This window comes from Bombyx mori, chromosome 17, assembly GCF_030269925.1.
Source record: "Bombyx mori chromosome 17, ASM3026992v2".
Classification (NCBI taxonomy): Eukaryota; Metazoa; Arthropoda; class Insecta; order Lepidoptera; family Bombycidae; genus Bombyx; species Bombyx mori.
The window spans coordinates 8,070,508-8,083,738 of NC_085123.1; the positions used below are offsets into that span (position 1 = coordinate 8,070,508).

Below are 13,231 nucleotides of genomic sequence, written 5' to 3' on the forward strand. Positions count from 1 at the left end.
AGGTGGTCTAGGAAACCAGTTACAAAAGCTTACATGTTTTTGTCCGAATCAGCACCTAGTTATGTTAAATATTTGGCCAGTTAATTATCATGTTTACTGTCCCGATTTGGGTCAGGTCTCGTTCGGAGAGCGGTAATACTACGACCGGCTTGCAAATCAGTTGACATTGGCATTCGATAACGATATCGAGCACTCACCTACACATGATCATTGCATATGTGTTTGTTTAAATATGAACTGCGGATGCAGTGTGTTGTTTATGTTCGGGATGAGTCATTTTGTTTATTTGTTTATTGGTTTTCTCGTTTCTTATAAGAATTACTTATTGACCCGAGGAATTACTTAAATTGTAAGGTCGCGCTACACTTCAGTATAGCAGTCTTCCCGAAATGTTGTTTAGGGAGTTATTACATTAATACCACTTTAAAGATTACAAATTGACTTCTTTTGGCTCACGGGCTTTTTTTTTTACTGGTGGTAGGACCTCTTGTGAGTCCGCGCGGGTAGGTACCACCGCCCTGCCTATTTCTGCCGTGAAGCAGTAATGCGTTTCGGTCTGAAGGGTAGGGCAGCCGTTGTAACTATACTGAGATCTTAGAACTTATATCTCAAGGTGGGTGGCTCATTTATGTTGTAGATGTATATGGGCTCCAGTAACCACTTAACACCAGGTGGGCTGTGAGCTCGTCCACCCATTATGTTACTCAACTAGCAACTTTTTACTTTTTTTGTTGGTAGTGTTTTTCTTTTAATTTTATTAGTTTTCGGGCAAACACAGCGTATCACATGCACATAAAATCTTTTCATTTCAATACTGTGTTATTTTTAATTCCGCTAAGTACGATTTCTCGACTCAAGAATATAACGAGTAAAATTTAAATATCTTAAGTAATAATTTAAGTGGTAATATTTTATAATAATCAAAATCATTATTCTGCAAACGTCACACATTGGTGGTAATCATATTATGAATATTTATCTGGCATTATGAATCTGCTGTCGGATTCATAGACAATTAACCTAGATTGGACAAGTTAAATACCATTCCTCGCTAACGATGTCTGGAGGCGGATTAATTAATTAAGACACTACTAATTCGCACGTTCTTGGGTTGATCCATAATTCAGTTTTTATTTTAAATAATAAGTTATAGCCGTATCCATATATTGGTTATTGGGTTTGATATATTCGTATATTGGTTTAATAGCTATATCCACCCAGTTAAGGGTATCACTACATAGTATAAAGCAAAGTCGCTTTCTCGGTCCCTATATCCCTATGTATGCTTAAATCTTTAAAACTACGCAACGGATTTTGATGCGGTTTTTTTAATAGATAGAGTGATTGAAGAGGAAGGTTTATATATATAAATAATAACATCCATTAAATAGTGGAGAAATCAATAATAAATTACAGTTTCCGAAGCGAAGCGAGGGCGGGTCGTTAGTTTAACAATAATTTACAAGCAGAGCGTAAATGTGTATGTTACGGATATTGTCTCTAGGTGAGGAATGAATGCAATGTACCTGAATGAACTACTTTGTCACAGTTCTAGAGAAACTAACAAAGGTATGGAACCAGGAACAAACATGGTGGAAAGGCGGCTACCGTAGGTACAACGACCAGTTTAAAGTCAGTGTGCGCGAGTCTATTTACTCGTTAGTACTAAGTCGCGGTGAAAGTTGCCGGTGACGCACTTTTGTATTCACGCAACTCACGGGCGCGAGTAATTTACGTTACCATTGTAATGAGGCCTCCCTCGCCTTGCCCATCAATTTAACCGTTATATTATAGATGAGATTCCAATTGAATGTTGACAGGTCAAGATATATTTGTCGTAGTGTAAGATAAATCGTTGGTCGTGGCCCCAGCCGAATGTACGTCCGATCTGCCCAGACATGCGGGTTTCGATTCGTGCCTAGCATCCGGAATACATTTTTTTTATCTCATAAATAATAAAATGGACATTATTATTACAGTTTATGAAGTAATTCATTGTTCAGTTTAAATTAAAGTATAATTACTACTGTTCACGTAATCGATAAACTACGAGAAAAGCTTTCTGCATCCCGCAGGTCTTGTTTTATGATTTTGAAATATTCATCAGTCAATTTTTGTAAGTCGTCTTCATTTTGATCATCTCCGGGGCTATTTATTATTGCTTCCTGTTCCATGCGTGCTCTTAAATTAATTTCTTTTAAGCGGTTGTCTAAAATATGTTCTCGCCGCGTTTCACGTTCATACGTTTGCATCATAAGATGTTTGTCATTAAAATCTGGTGTTGTCATATTTTCAGATAAATGTAATAGGTACAAAGCCCCGAAGTTATCTCCCACAGCTACCGATTCACCATCAGAATACGGACTAATTTTCGTAAGTTCATTCTGGGATAGTTTCAAAGCGGTCAAAGGTTCTTTGTATTTACGTAGAAAATCCCAATAGTAGAATGTTCCATTCTTGCACACTACCATGTAGCTAGAAAATCGAAGTGGCGCCCAAGTAGCGTCAGTTACTTCGTACCGATACGGTCTCGTGACTATTATAGGAGCAGTATGCACTTCTTCACTCCACACACGAACCGAATAATCGCCGCAAGTAAGGAACATTCGTGAAGTACAATTACTTCGTTGAACGGTTCTAACGGGACCCGAATGAGCTTCCCAATACGAAGGTAAAGTTTCTGAATGAGTTCTTCCCATGCGATTCACGTTTAAAACTAAGCCTGATTCAGTTCCACACAAAAATCTTGTTGATAGAGAAGAGTTAAATTCCATTGAAGAAATACCTTCAGCGTTACCTATGTTTGGATTCTCATTAGGTCTTAGTTTTATTGACATTATTAGACAATCTATTGGTTGATTAAGATTTCTCACATCCCACCATAAACATTGACCGTCTAGAGAGCCAGTGAAAAATTCGGTTTGTGTTCTAGAATGTGTATAAAGCAATGCTGTGATTGGTCCACGATGTGAATTATAAATAGAAGTTTGTGAAATAGGTTTTTTGCCCTCACGAATGTCGAATAAATTTACTGTACCATTTTGTAGGCCTGCGATGACTTGTTCGGGATTTAATGAAGAACATGCTAATTGCCAACAAGCTTCCTCCGGAGTTATTTCATGTGCCGGGATCGTTTGTCGATTTAGATCCCAGAAGAAACATGAATTATTTTCATGAGTAGTTCTGGGGTTGCTATATGCAACTACAAGCTTTGGTTTCTTTTCGTTTGTCCATTGAATGCAACTAATAGGTCGCGAAGAGGGATCACGGAAAACATTCGCTATTTTTACATCGTATTTCTCGACAGGCTTTTGCGACTCCATATCGCAGAAGTAGGCTTGGTATAATTCGATTGCGTTGTTTTGATCTAGATAATGATTCATTACAGGCGCTAGGTTCAGTACAGTATGTACGTAGTTATCGTCGTGCATAACGCGACGGCGATGCCGATTTACGTGGTCTTCGTTGTAAATGTGCACCTCACGGGGCCATCCACCTTCAGTGTGGTTAATGCCTTGTTCGTGAACTACCACGGGCTCAGTGTTCGTTTCGTTTTCCGACTGCGCCATTGTTGATTGCACTAGACGGTGCACGGGATTCCGCAACATATATTGTTTTTGTTCGTCTTTGTTTGGTATAATGGAATCTACAATATGGGCTGGCACTTTTTGAAATAATGTCTGCCTTCCGAAGTTTTTCCGGAGTTTTGTATAGCCATAATCTGATTTAATATAGGAAAACATAAGTTTTTTTTTTTAAATAAGTTTTCAATTTATTTCAGTAATAACGTGTAAAAATAGTATGTTTATGACAGATTTCACCATTGGATCAACTTGGCCGTGCCTTGAAACCAGTCAACGAGTATTATTACAATACCAAGTGTGACTAACACGTCACGATTACTTAGGAACACATGTGTCCTTGGACCGTTAGGTATCGCTTTATTACACAATACAACGTCTAAATAAATCTTAAAAATGAGAATAATAATTGATGGTTTCAGCTTTCAAAGATTCCATTAAATTTCGAATGTTCGAATTATGCCGTTTTGACCAGGAAATGTCGTAACAATATTGTCGAAGGCAGAGTTGTTATGCAGACTGCATAAATATGCATTGAGAACATACGTACATAAATTATTATGGCAATAACAGCTAGCGAGAAGCGAGACTCGATGTTACAACTGCTGTGTGCTTGCTTATACACTCTACTTACTACTGTTTCAACATCATAATGTTTGTTTATAAAACAATACAATTATTGTATGGTTCTAAAGCACTTGATAAGCAGGGGAGCGTTCGGTACTATTCTTAGGTTTGTACTTAAAATCTATATCTGGAAAGACTTAAAATTGCGGGTGTCAACATATTATTATCGGTATCAATTCAGGCGTTTAAACATCAGTCGTAATCATTCAATTGTAAAAAAATGCGGTCGATCAAATAAAAGTACTAACTTCGTGCATTGTTTTGGCAAGAGTCAAGAGCCGCATAAAATATTAATGAATTAACTTTCTTACCATAAAATACGAACACCGTTTACTTCGCCGGTATCGCACAAATGCTATTTAACATCACATGTTTTGATTCCACACTGTTAAGATTATCGCATCACTTATTCGTCGCATTCAATGGTGTCGTTGGTCTGTCACGATTTTGGCACAACACAATATTTTGAGTCACGTTTAGAAATCTGAAATCGTGGATGGTGCGCGCGCGCGGCGTACGCTCATTGAAGCGGTCGTCACTCGAGTGAGTGGCCGGACGAACTGGCAAAGGAAGGCGCGTGACGAACTCGCGGTAGTACTCGTTGTGCAGTAGTAGTTGTTGTCGACTAAAGACTGGTTTCATTTATGAGTTCCTTGACAACCGGTGGAAGGCTGATGAATGATTATTATACACGTTACTTTTGTTGGTCTTAACAGTTCTCCGTCAAATGACATATGGTACAACGTTTACTGTTTCCTGTTCTTTTAAATCGGTGACCTATCTTTGAAGTTATCAGAAAGAAAATGTTACATAACTTTGGAGCTCGGTAGTTCCGTAGTAGTTTGGAATTTTTCCTGATAATCGGGTAAGAATGCTAAAAAAGAATTAAAGACTTTAGGGACATTGTTGGCGATGTAGGCCAATGGCTGCGATAATGCCTGTGTCACGACACCGCGTGCACCGCCTAGTAGTACTCTACGAAAGCGACGTGTTTCGCTAACAACGCGAACGTGTACCGGACTAATTCTCGCCGTATTTTGTGGAACAATAACATTTAGTAGTTTCAGTTTAGTGAGTTTCAGTCCATTGTTCGAATTCCGTAGCCAGAAGGTAAAAGCGGAACTATTTAGTTTTGTCATGTCCGTAGGTTCTAAAAGCTATTCTACTCGGTAGATAGGTAATTGTATAAAATTGATGAATTTTCGAAATTAGGTACCTAGATAGGTATATTGTTAACTGCTATGAAATGTTCTAAAAATTTAAAAAGTTGATTTTAGGGGCAAGAATCTAGGCAAGCTAGAAACGTTAGATCTGTAGTGAATGTTATCATAACATCCTTCTCCAAGCGACATTTAAAAATTCCTTGATGGCAGGTAGCAGCTTGGCTGTGGCCTTGGCATTGCTAATGTCTATGAGGTCAGATGTACGCTTGTCAATGTCAGTAATAAAAACAATTCGAAGATTTCTATCTTTTTTAATTAGATAAATTTAGTTTTAAAACTTCGCAAAATGAAGGTCGGTGAGCTTAAAAGAAGTTTTAAAAGAAATCTTTAAAAAAAAAAATGTGCATCGATATTATTTTTGGAAATGAGATATTTTCATGCGTACTATCCGCATCTTTAAACAGAATGTTGTATCGAATCCGGCTTAAATAGAAAAATATTATAGAATATCGTGAAATTAAATGAATTTCATTAAAGTAGTCATAGTCAAGGGTTAAACGGCATAATTGCTCTAATGACGGTCTTTCAAATTCAGTCGTACCTTCAGTTGATTGCTAATTGACCCGAGCCTGGCCTTGTGCTCATAGCATGGCATATCTGTCAACTTAATCAGTCACAGTGTCGGTTATTCAATTTATAAGGTTTTTATTGAAGTTTTGCGATTACACCTCTCGTTTGTTCGTGACTGATTATAAAACCAATCGAATTATGTTTTATGTATTAATAACCCTTTACAATACAATTGCCCTGTGAAGTTTTTCAACATTTTTTAAAAATCACTTTAATAATAAAAACAATCTAGTGTAAGCTCTAATTAGCGTGCTTCTATTAAATTATAATGAGGTACCTACTCAGATTGTTGGTCTCTGGTTGTTGTAATTGTACGATTAACTGTGTTAGCGCATGCAGATTAATAATTAAAAGAGGTCGTGTATACGATTGGTCACGTGCAATCACAGGTCCTATGACAATGGGCTTGCCCAATAAACGCTTTATTGATTGCGTTGTTGGGTGAATGGGCTCACTGCCTCTTGGTGTACAGCTGTTATTGGAGGCCATGGACATAGCAACGTCGATGCCGTCAACCACTTAGAAATGGACGAAATTTTTTATGGTAAAAAAAATAGGGTAGTAAGACGTCTTGAAACGCATGACTGCTTCGTGGAAGAAATAAGCAGGATGGTGGTATCTACCGTTCAGGTTTAGAATTTGCCCTACCACTAGTCAATGCCAGTTGGTGATTGCATTATACGTTGCTGCTGGTGTTAATACTCGGAGAACTCTCATTCGTCGGTGAATCTCTAAATCGCCTTTTATGACACCCACGAAAAGAAATTTGGGTTGTGCTATTCTAGGTCGACGCCACACAACCAAGGTTTACGACGAAAGGAAGATCTTCCACCGAGCGGGTGATATTTCTCGATAGACCGACTGTCCGAATGTTGTTCGGAACTTGTGTATATGCATACTTTTCTTGAAAATGTCGTAAGCGAGATTTAGGCATATGTCATATATCTTGTGTTGTATGATGCCTACCGCTATAATTTAAAAGTTCTAACTTCAATTATTGTGTTGATAATTGTATCAGAAGCATTAAAAACGACGTGAAGGCATCGAAACATTGTTTCGAATATTTTTCTAAACGCTATTTCAAATTACTTAGATTATTTAGGAACAGATAATATTTACTAGAACTATAACATTTTTTTTGTGAATATTCTGTCAGCAAATTGATTTAACCATTCAACTGATAATACTCTGTAAATAACAAGTGCCTACAAAAGCTGACCTCATAGATGTATTTCTGAAAGCGAACAATAGGCTCGTGATATATCGACGCATTGCCACAGTCTTCATTTTGCGCAAATGAATGACTTCTTTGTAGACACAATGGACAATGAAGCGTGCTCGAGCCGGAGTAGGAATGAAGACGATTTGAAAGAATAAAAAAAAACGATTGTCTTAAAGTATTTCAAGTACTTGGTCTACATGATATTACTAGTTTTTTGTGTTACGAGAAACTAGAGATATAATCAATTGTTTAATTCAAACTAAAGAAACTGGATCTTTTAAAGTATGAAGAATATGGTGATGGTATCTGAAACAAGACTGGGCAGTTGAGTTATTGATAAAATCTCAAAGTATTCTTTAGCAAAATATTATTCGCGGCAGAAAAAAACGAACTCACCAATAACTTCACTGGTGGTAGGACCTCTTGGGAGTCCGCACGGGTAGGTACCACCACCCCGCCTATTTCCGCCGTGAAGCAGTTATGCGTTTCGGTTCGAAGGGTGGGGTAGCCGTTGTAACTATACTGAGATCTTAGAACTTATATCTCGAGGTGGGTGGCGCATTTACGTTGTAGATGTCTATGGGCTCCAGTAACCACTTAACACCAGGTGGGCTGTGAGCTCGTCCATCCATCTAAGCTATAAAAAAAAAAACAAATAACTGTTGATTTATTTAAATCGGAGATAAATAAATTTTATTTAATGAGAAATGAATCATAAAACTTATTTATGCTTCACGACGTAGTCAATAATATTATTAATGACGAAGGTAAACAACTGTAAGGAAATAATACACAGCAATTATAGAATTATTAGTTTTTGGCGTCAATTTTAATGTGTATGTATGAGAAATGTAGAATTTGTATTTCATCGATAATTGTAAGTAGTAGTGATAGTGAATAAAAACATTACGTGGAAAATCCTGACGTAATAAATTTGTATCCCGACATAAATTAAAGAAGTTGAATACGACTGTTTGTTTATTTGTCACGTTTATCAACTGATGGTATGCAATATGTTATTTTAGGAAAAGACACAAGTATATAACACATATGGTTTATTTACGTGATACACACTGTTCTTGGGAAACAAGGATACATATTGACGTATGTAGTAACTAAAATCCTAAATCCTAATCCAGTTCCTTGGACGCTGAAATGACTAAAGGTTTATAGTTTTATTGACCTTGCGCTCGGTACGGTCCCAGCGTAATTGGGCCTTTGTATCTCGGATCAGTCCAATAACTCAGCCGCCTTGACAATACTGACCGTTTCTTGTTTCTGTATCACGTTTATTTGCGTTTCACGCTATACCAGATAAATGTCGGGGATTACTTTGCGATTTAGATTTAAAATGGCTGTTCTTGGGTATCGCAATAACTTCATGAGCTGCACGTCATTTCGGTTCCTCCCGATCCACTAACGGTGCTTCTAGGTACTTCAAGCACCGGTCACCGTTCTCGTGGAACCCGTCGCATGCGACGAAGGGCTCGACGAGCAAATTAACCCTCAGACACAGCCCACTGAGTTTCTCGCCGGATCTTCTCCGTGGGTCGCGTTTTCGATCCGGTGGTAGATTCTGCGAAGCACGGCTCTTGCTAGAGTTCGTGTTAGCAACGTCGTCTGGTTTGAGCCCCGTGAGCTCACCTACTAGTTAAGGTTACGCTGGAATAGCCTCTCAAGGCTACCAGCTTAGATAGGGAAAAAAAAACACAAGCTGGGACATTTAATTGGTTTTAGGTAGATAAAAAAATAATTAGTTAGTAGCATTTATAGTTAGTAGCATTTCAGTAGAAATTTCAAAAAAGCGGAAGTATTCGGGTTTGGGGTCTTCTTATTCTTTTTGCCTTCTTATTCTTTTTTATGAGACGATGGGCTCTTGGGGCCCTGAAGCAAAGAAATTTTTATCAGAAATCTCCAAACGCTTGAAGGAGGCTACACGTGATGCTAAGGCTGGCTGGTACTTTGCGCAGAGAGTGAGTCTGGCTGTCCAACGAGGTAACGTAAGTATCTTGGGAACTGTGCCTCCTTCAAGCGCATTGGAAGATTTGCTCTACTTTATGAATTAATTTATGTTAAATTATTTTGATTTGTTATTTATTAATAAAGAACACTTCCAAAGTAGCATTTATTAATATAGAATTTGTTACGTGCTCTACTCAAATATACTAATAGATATTCCGTTCATATTTATTATAAAAATATGATAATTTGAAAACTATCTTTCTGAACTTCAACAACATTTTCGAACAAATGTCGTAAAATCAAATATAAAAAGGTATGTACGTCAGTCACCGATATGCTGAACACAAATGAAATCTATAGGAAAAAGCGCCGAACAAATTATAAAGGTTCAAAAAGATTGATTGTTAATTAACGAATTTTTCGCATTTATAATTATGTGCCCTAATTTCGAAAATATTCCACATCGATGCGGTCATATTTCAACCGTTCCCTTCATGAAGCAGCGAAAACGCTCCTATATCTCTCTCTGGAGATTTGAAACCACAACATCCACGTGATTTATGCGAAGTTCGGATGCCATTAATCATGCGTTGTCAATTGGAAAGCGTCCCATTTTCTTTAGAAGATATTTGCGGTTCTTCAGAAGTAAGTATCGAAGTGTCTTCCAGCAAGTTTATCTGTTGACGTTCAGTTTCTTTACAAACTTGCAGCAGAGACTTCCGATTCCGCAATCCTAATCGATATTTAAAATTTAAATAACAGAATTGAACTAATTTTAAGTGAAATATGTGTTTTTTCTCATTGTCTCACAACTTACAGGAAGAATCTGTCGCGGATCATTTCCCAATTAAATATAAATTAAACCTAAGCAATCAATCGAATGTAATTAAATCTTAGTTATATATAGTTTTTATTTTGGTTGATAATGTACTGTCGATTGCACCTATATTGAAGTGACATCTGCCATGTACTTTTGTCAGTTTGTCAATGTTTTGTATTGATGATCACTTTGTTGGTGCAACTTAATAAATCTATATCTATATATTAGGTATATAAAAATGAATTGCTGTTCGTTAGTCTCGCTAAAATTCGAGAACGGTTGGACCGATTTGGCTAATTTTGGTCTTGAATTATTTGTGGAAGTCCAGAGAAGGTTTAAAAGGTAGATAAATATGAATATGCTCGGAATTAAATAAAAATAACAATGTTGTTTTTCTTTTGATGTGTCTCCCTTCGTACGGATTCCTTTTGTTTGTTTTAAGTTTATTTTATACAAAATTTTAGATCTTTTATTTATCGATTGAGGCACTACGAAGTCTGCCGGGTCAGCTAGTAAATAAATAAATTTAAATAATTTACATTTTATTGCACACAAGATGAGATAAATTAGTTTCGTAAAAACGGTAGGTAAAAATGGTTGTTTCATCGTAACGGCGATATCTTCTACTCAACTTTATTTAAACTAGATTCGTTTTATGTTCACTTTCGGCTTGCGTTAAATTTCACAATATTTTGTAACATCAGAAGTCTTCGTGCCCTAAAAGATAAGACGCCTGGTGTTCTCGTATCGACTTATGCAACTATGCCGGTGTTCAAATCCCGCAGGTGGATACCAAACTTTCTAATGAAAAACGTACTTGACTCATGTTCACGAATGATTTCCACGAAAAAGGAATAACATCGCGTAATAAAAATCCGTATATTTCTTTCTGCAAGTACTATATTATATACAACTGAGACATAAACCTCAAGGCTGAAAATTGTATAGGCACTTAAAATCTGTTGGTCCGTGAGCTCGTTTACTCGTTTAAGTAAAACGTAATAATTCAGATTTTAGATATGGAGCTATTAAAATAATGTCTGTACCTACCTGCTGAAACAGAGGTTTTACTGGTGGTAGGACATCTTGTGAGTCCGCACGGGTAGGTAATGTGTTTCGGCTTAAAGGGTGGGGCAGCCGTTGTAACTATATTATACTTATACCTTAGAACTTATATTTCAAGGTGAGTGGCGGCATTTACGTTGAAAATGTCTTTGGGCTCCGGTAACCACTTACCACCAGGTGGGCTGTGAGCTCGTCTACTCATGTATGAAAAAAAAAAAGCATTTCCATTTTAATTTCAAACCTTTTACTTTATCCGGATCATTGTGGAGTTGCTCTATACGTCAGACTTACAATGGTAAACGAAAACCAACCGGAGTACAAGAGTGGAAGTCAGACGTGAATTGTGTTATTTGCCTCCGGTATAATGTGTCAGGAACTTTAGCGTCCACGCGTTTAGTTCCGGCGAACTTAGTAATGGAGTATTAATCTTTTGTTCGGATGTAGCCAGTATCCTCGAAAAGATCGACGTAAATCTTTTACATTGTCCCCTTGAAGGGATGTGCGACTATTCAGTGTAGATTTTTGGTCACCAAGCATTTTTGAAGCTTTGAGAAACTTGAGGTAAGTTATAATAAACAAATGCTAAATGATGCATAAAAGCATCGCTTCCATCATATGGCCATCGCACCAACCGTATTTTAAAATAAAATAATTATAATAGTTTAATAAAACAAACAAACACGCTTTTATAGAAAATCCAAATAGAAAATACATTTTAATAAATTTGAATTAAAAATAGTGTAAGAAAAAAATGCTTTTATTGTAAAAAATCATCGGCCAAAAATCATCGGTCCTTAATATGTATATGAAATTTCGAGTTAATCCGACGTTTTGAAGGGGGTCAAAATCATGTTCAAAGTTTCCGTTACAAACACACATACGTCTGAAGCTAATAAAAGCGTATTAAAAAGCAAATAAGTAATTTTAATAACTTTCTCTCTAAGGCTAAATTAGTTTTTTACCCCTACATATTCGATGGTAGCTGTTCCAGCTTCTCGCGGACCGATAGGTGAGCTCACGGGTTCAAACTGAGAGTATTGGTAACACTAGCCTTAGAAAGAGCAATGGTTCGCAGAATCTACCACTGGGTCGGAATCACAACTCACTGAGAAGATCCGGCGAGAAATTCAGTAGGTTGTGTCTATGGGTTAGCTCGCTTGTCGAACTCTTGGTCGTAATCGACAAATTCGACAAACATGGTGACCGGTTGCTGAATTGCTGATGTTCATTCATAGCCCATCACAGAAGTTAAATTATCCTGTTTTCATTATTGTGCAAAAAGGTGTTGAAATTGAAGTTCTTAGTATTGAAAAGAGCCATAATCGTAAACCTGTGTAAGGAGTGTACGAAGCGTGATTGATTGCTCTTATATGAATAATACATCGTCTATGAAGGATGGATGTATTCATCATTCATATCGCACGTACGGAATGTTGTTTGCAAAACGAATATATTTCGATATATCAAACGTATACGAATTAGAGAAAGTTAATTGAAACCGAATGTTTTTGACCAAAAAAAAGAATGCATCTGAAACATATGATGATAATATGTCGACCTAGATGACCGTGGATTTGTGAACCGGTCCATGCTACCAAGTTTATCAATATGCAATGAAGCGTGGGATTGTTTTCGAGGCTTGCTTCTGCCATACTGAGCTCGGAGCATACGCTTTGCGCCTTTATAGATGGCCAATATAAAGAGGTTTCCTATGATTAGCCAAATGTTTTAAGTGGTTCTTATTATTATTATTTATTGGATGAGCTCCCGGCCCAAGTCGTGTTAAGGAATTACCGTATTCCATAAAACATCACAATGTGACCGACATGACAACTTTATTTTACACAGGTATTACTCGTAAATATATATTAATCACATAGGCATTGTATATTACATATAATTGTTTTACATTAAATACCTTTCTTCTTATTAGCCCACAGACGTCCACTGCTGGACATAGCCCCCCCCCCCAAGCCTCGCCACAAAGACCGGTCCTGCGCTGCCTGCATCCAGCGGATCCCCGCGAACCTCGATAGATCGTCGGTCCATCTTGTGGGAGGCCTACCCACGCTACGTCTTCCGGTACGCGGTCGCCACTCAAGAACTTTCTGGCTCCAACGGCCATCCGTTCTACGAGTAATGTGTCCTGCCCACTGCCACT

General features: G+C 37.4%; 2 protein-coding genes across 2 annotated transcripts in view; both read right to left on the reverse strand.

Annotated features, from left to right (window-relative positions):
• Positions 1 to 5,007, reverse strand: part of LOC101742038 (uncharacterized) — a 28,329-nt gene extending 23,322 nt beyond the window's left edge. Inside the window, exon 1 of the mRNA XM_038016862.2 lies at positions 4,520 to 5,007. The gene's annotated coding sequence lies outside the window, so the exon portion shown is untranslated. The remainder of the gene's footprint in view (positions 1 to 4,519) is intronic.
• Positions 1,345 to 4,438, reverse strand: LOC101747175 (dynein intermediate chain 3, ciliary). The gene has a single exon (XM_004926991.5). It carries the CDS (start codon positions 3,741 to 3,743, stop codon positions 2,031 to 2,033), a length of 1,713 nt encoding a protein of 570 aa, XP_004927048.1. The 5' UTR covers positions 3,744 to 4,438; the 3' UTR covers positions 1,345 to 2,030.
• Positions 5,008 to 13,231: the final 8,224 nt, after the last annotated feature.

Coding starts and splice junctions, on each gene's coding strand:
- LOC101747175 (XM_004926991.5), bottom strand. CDS start 3,743: ATGTTTTCCTATATTAAATCAGATTATGGCTATACAAAACTCCGGAAA.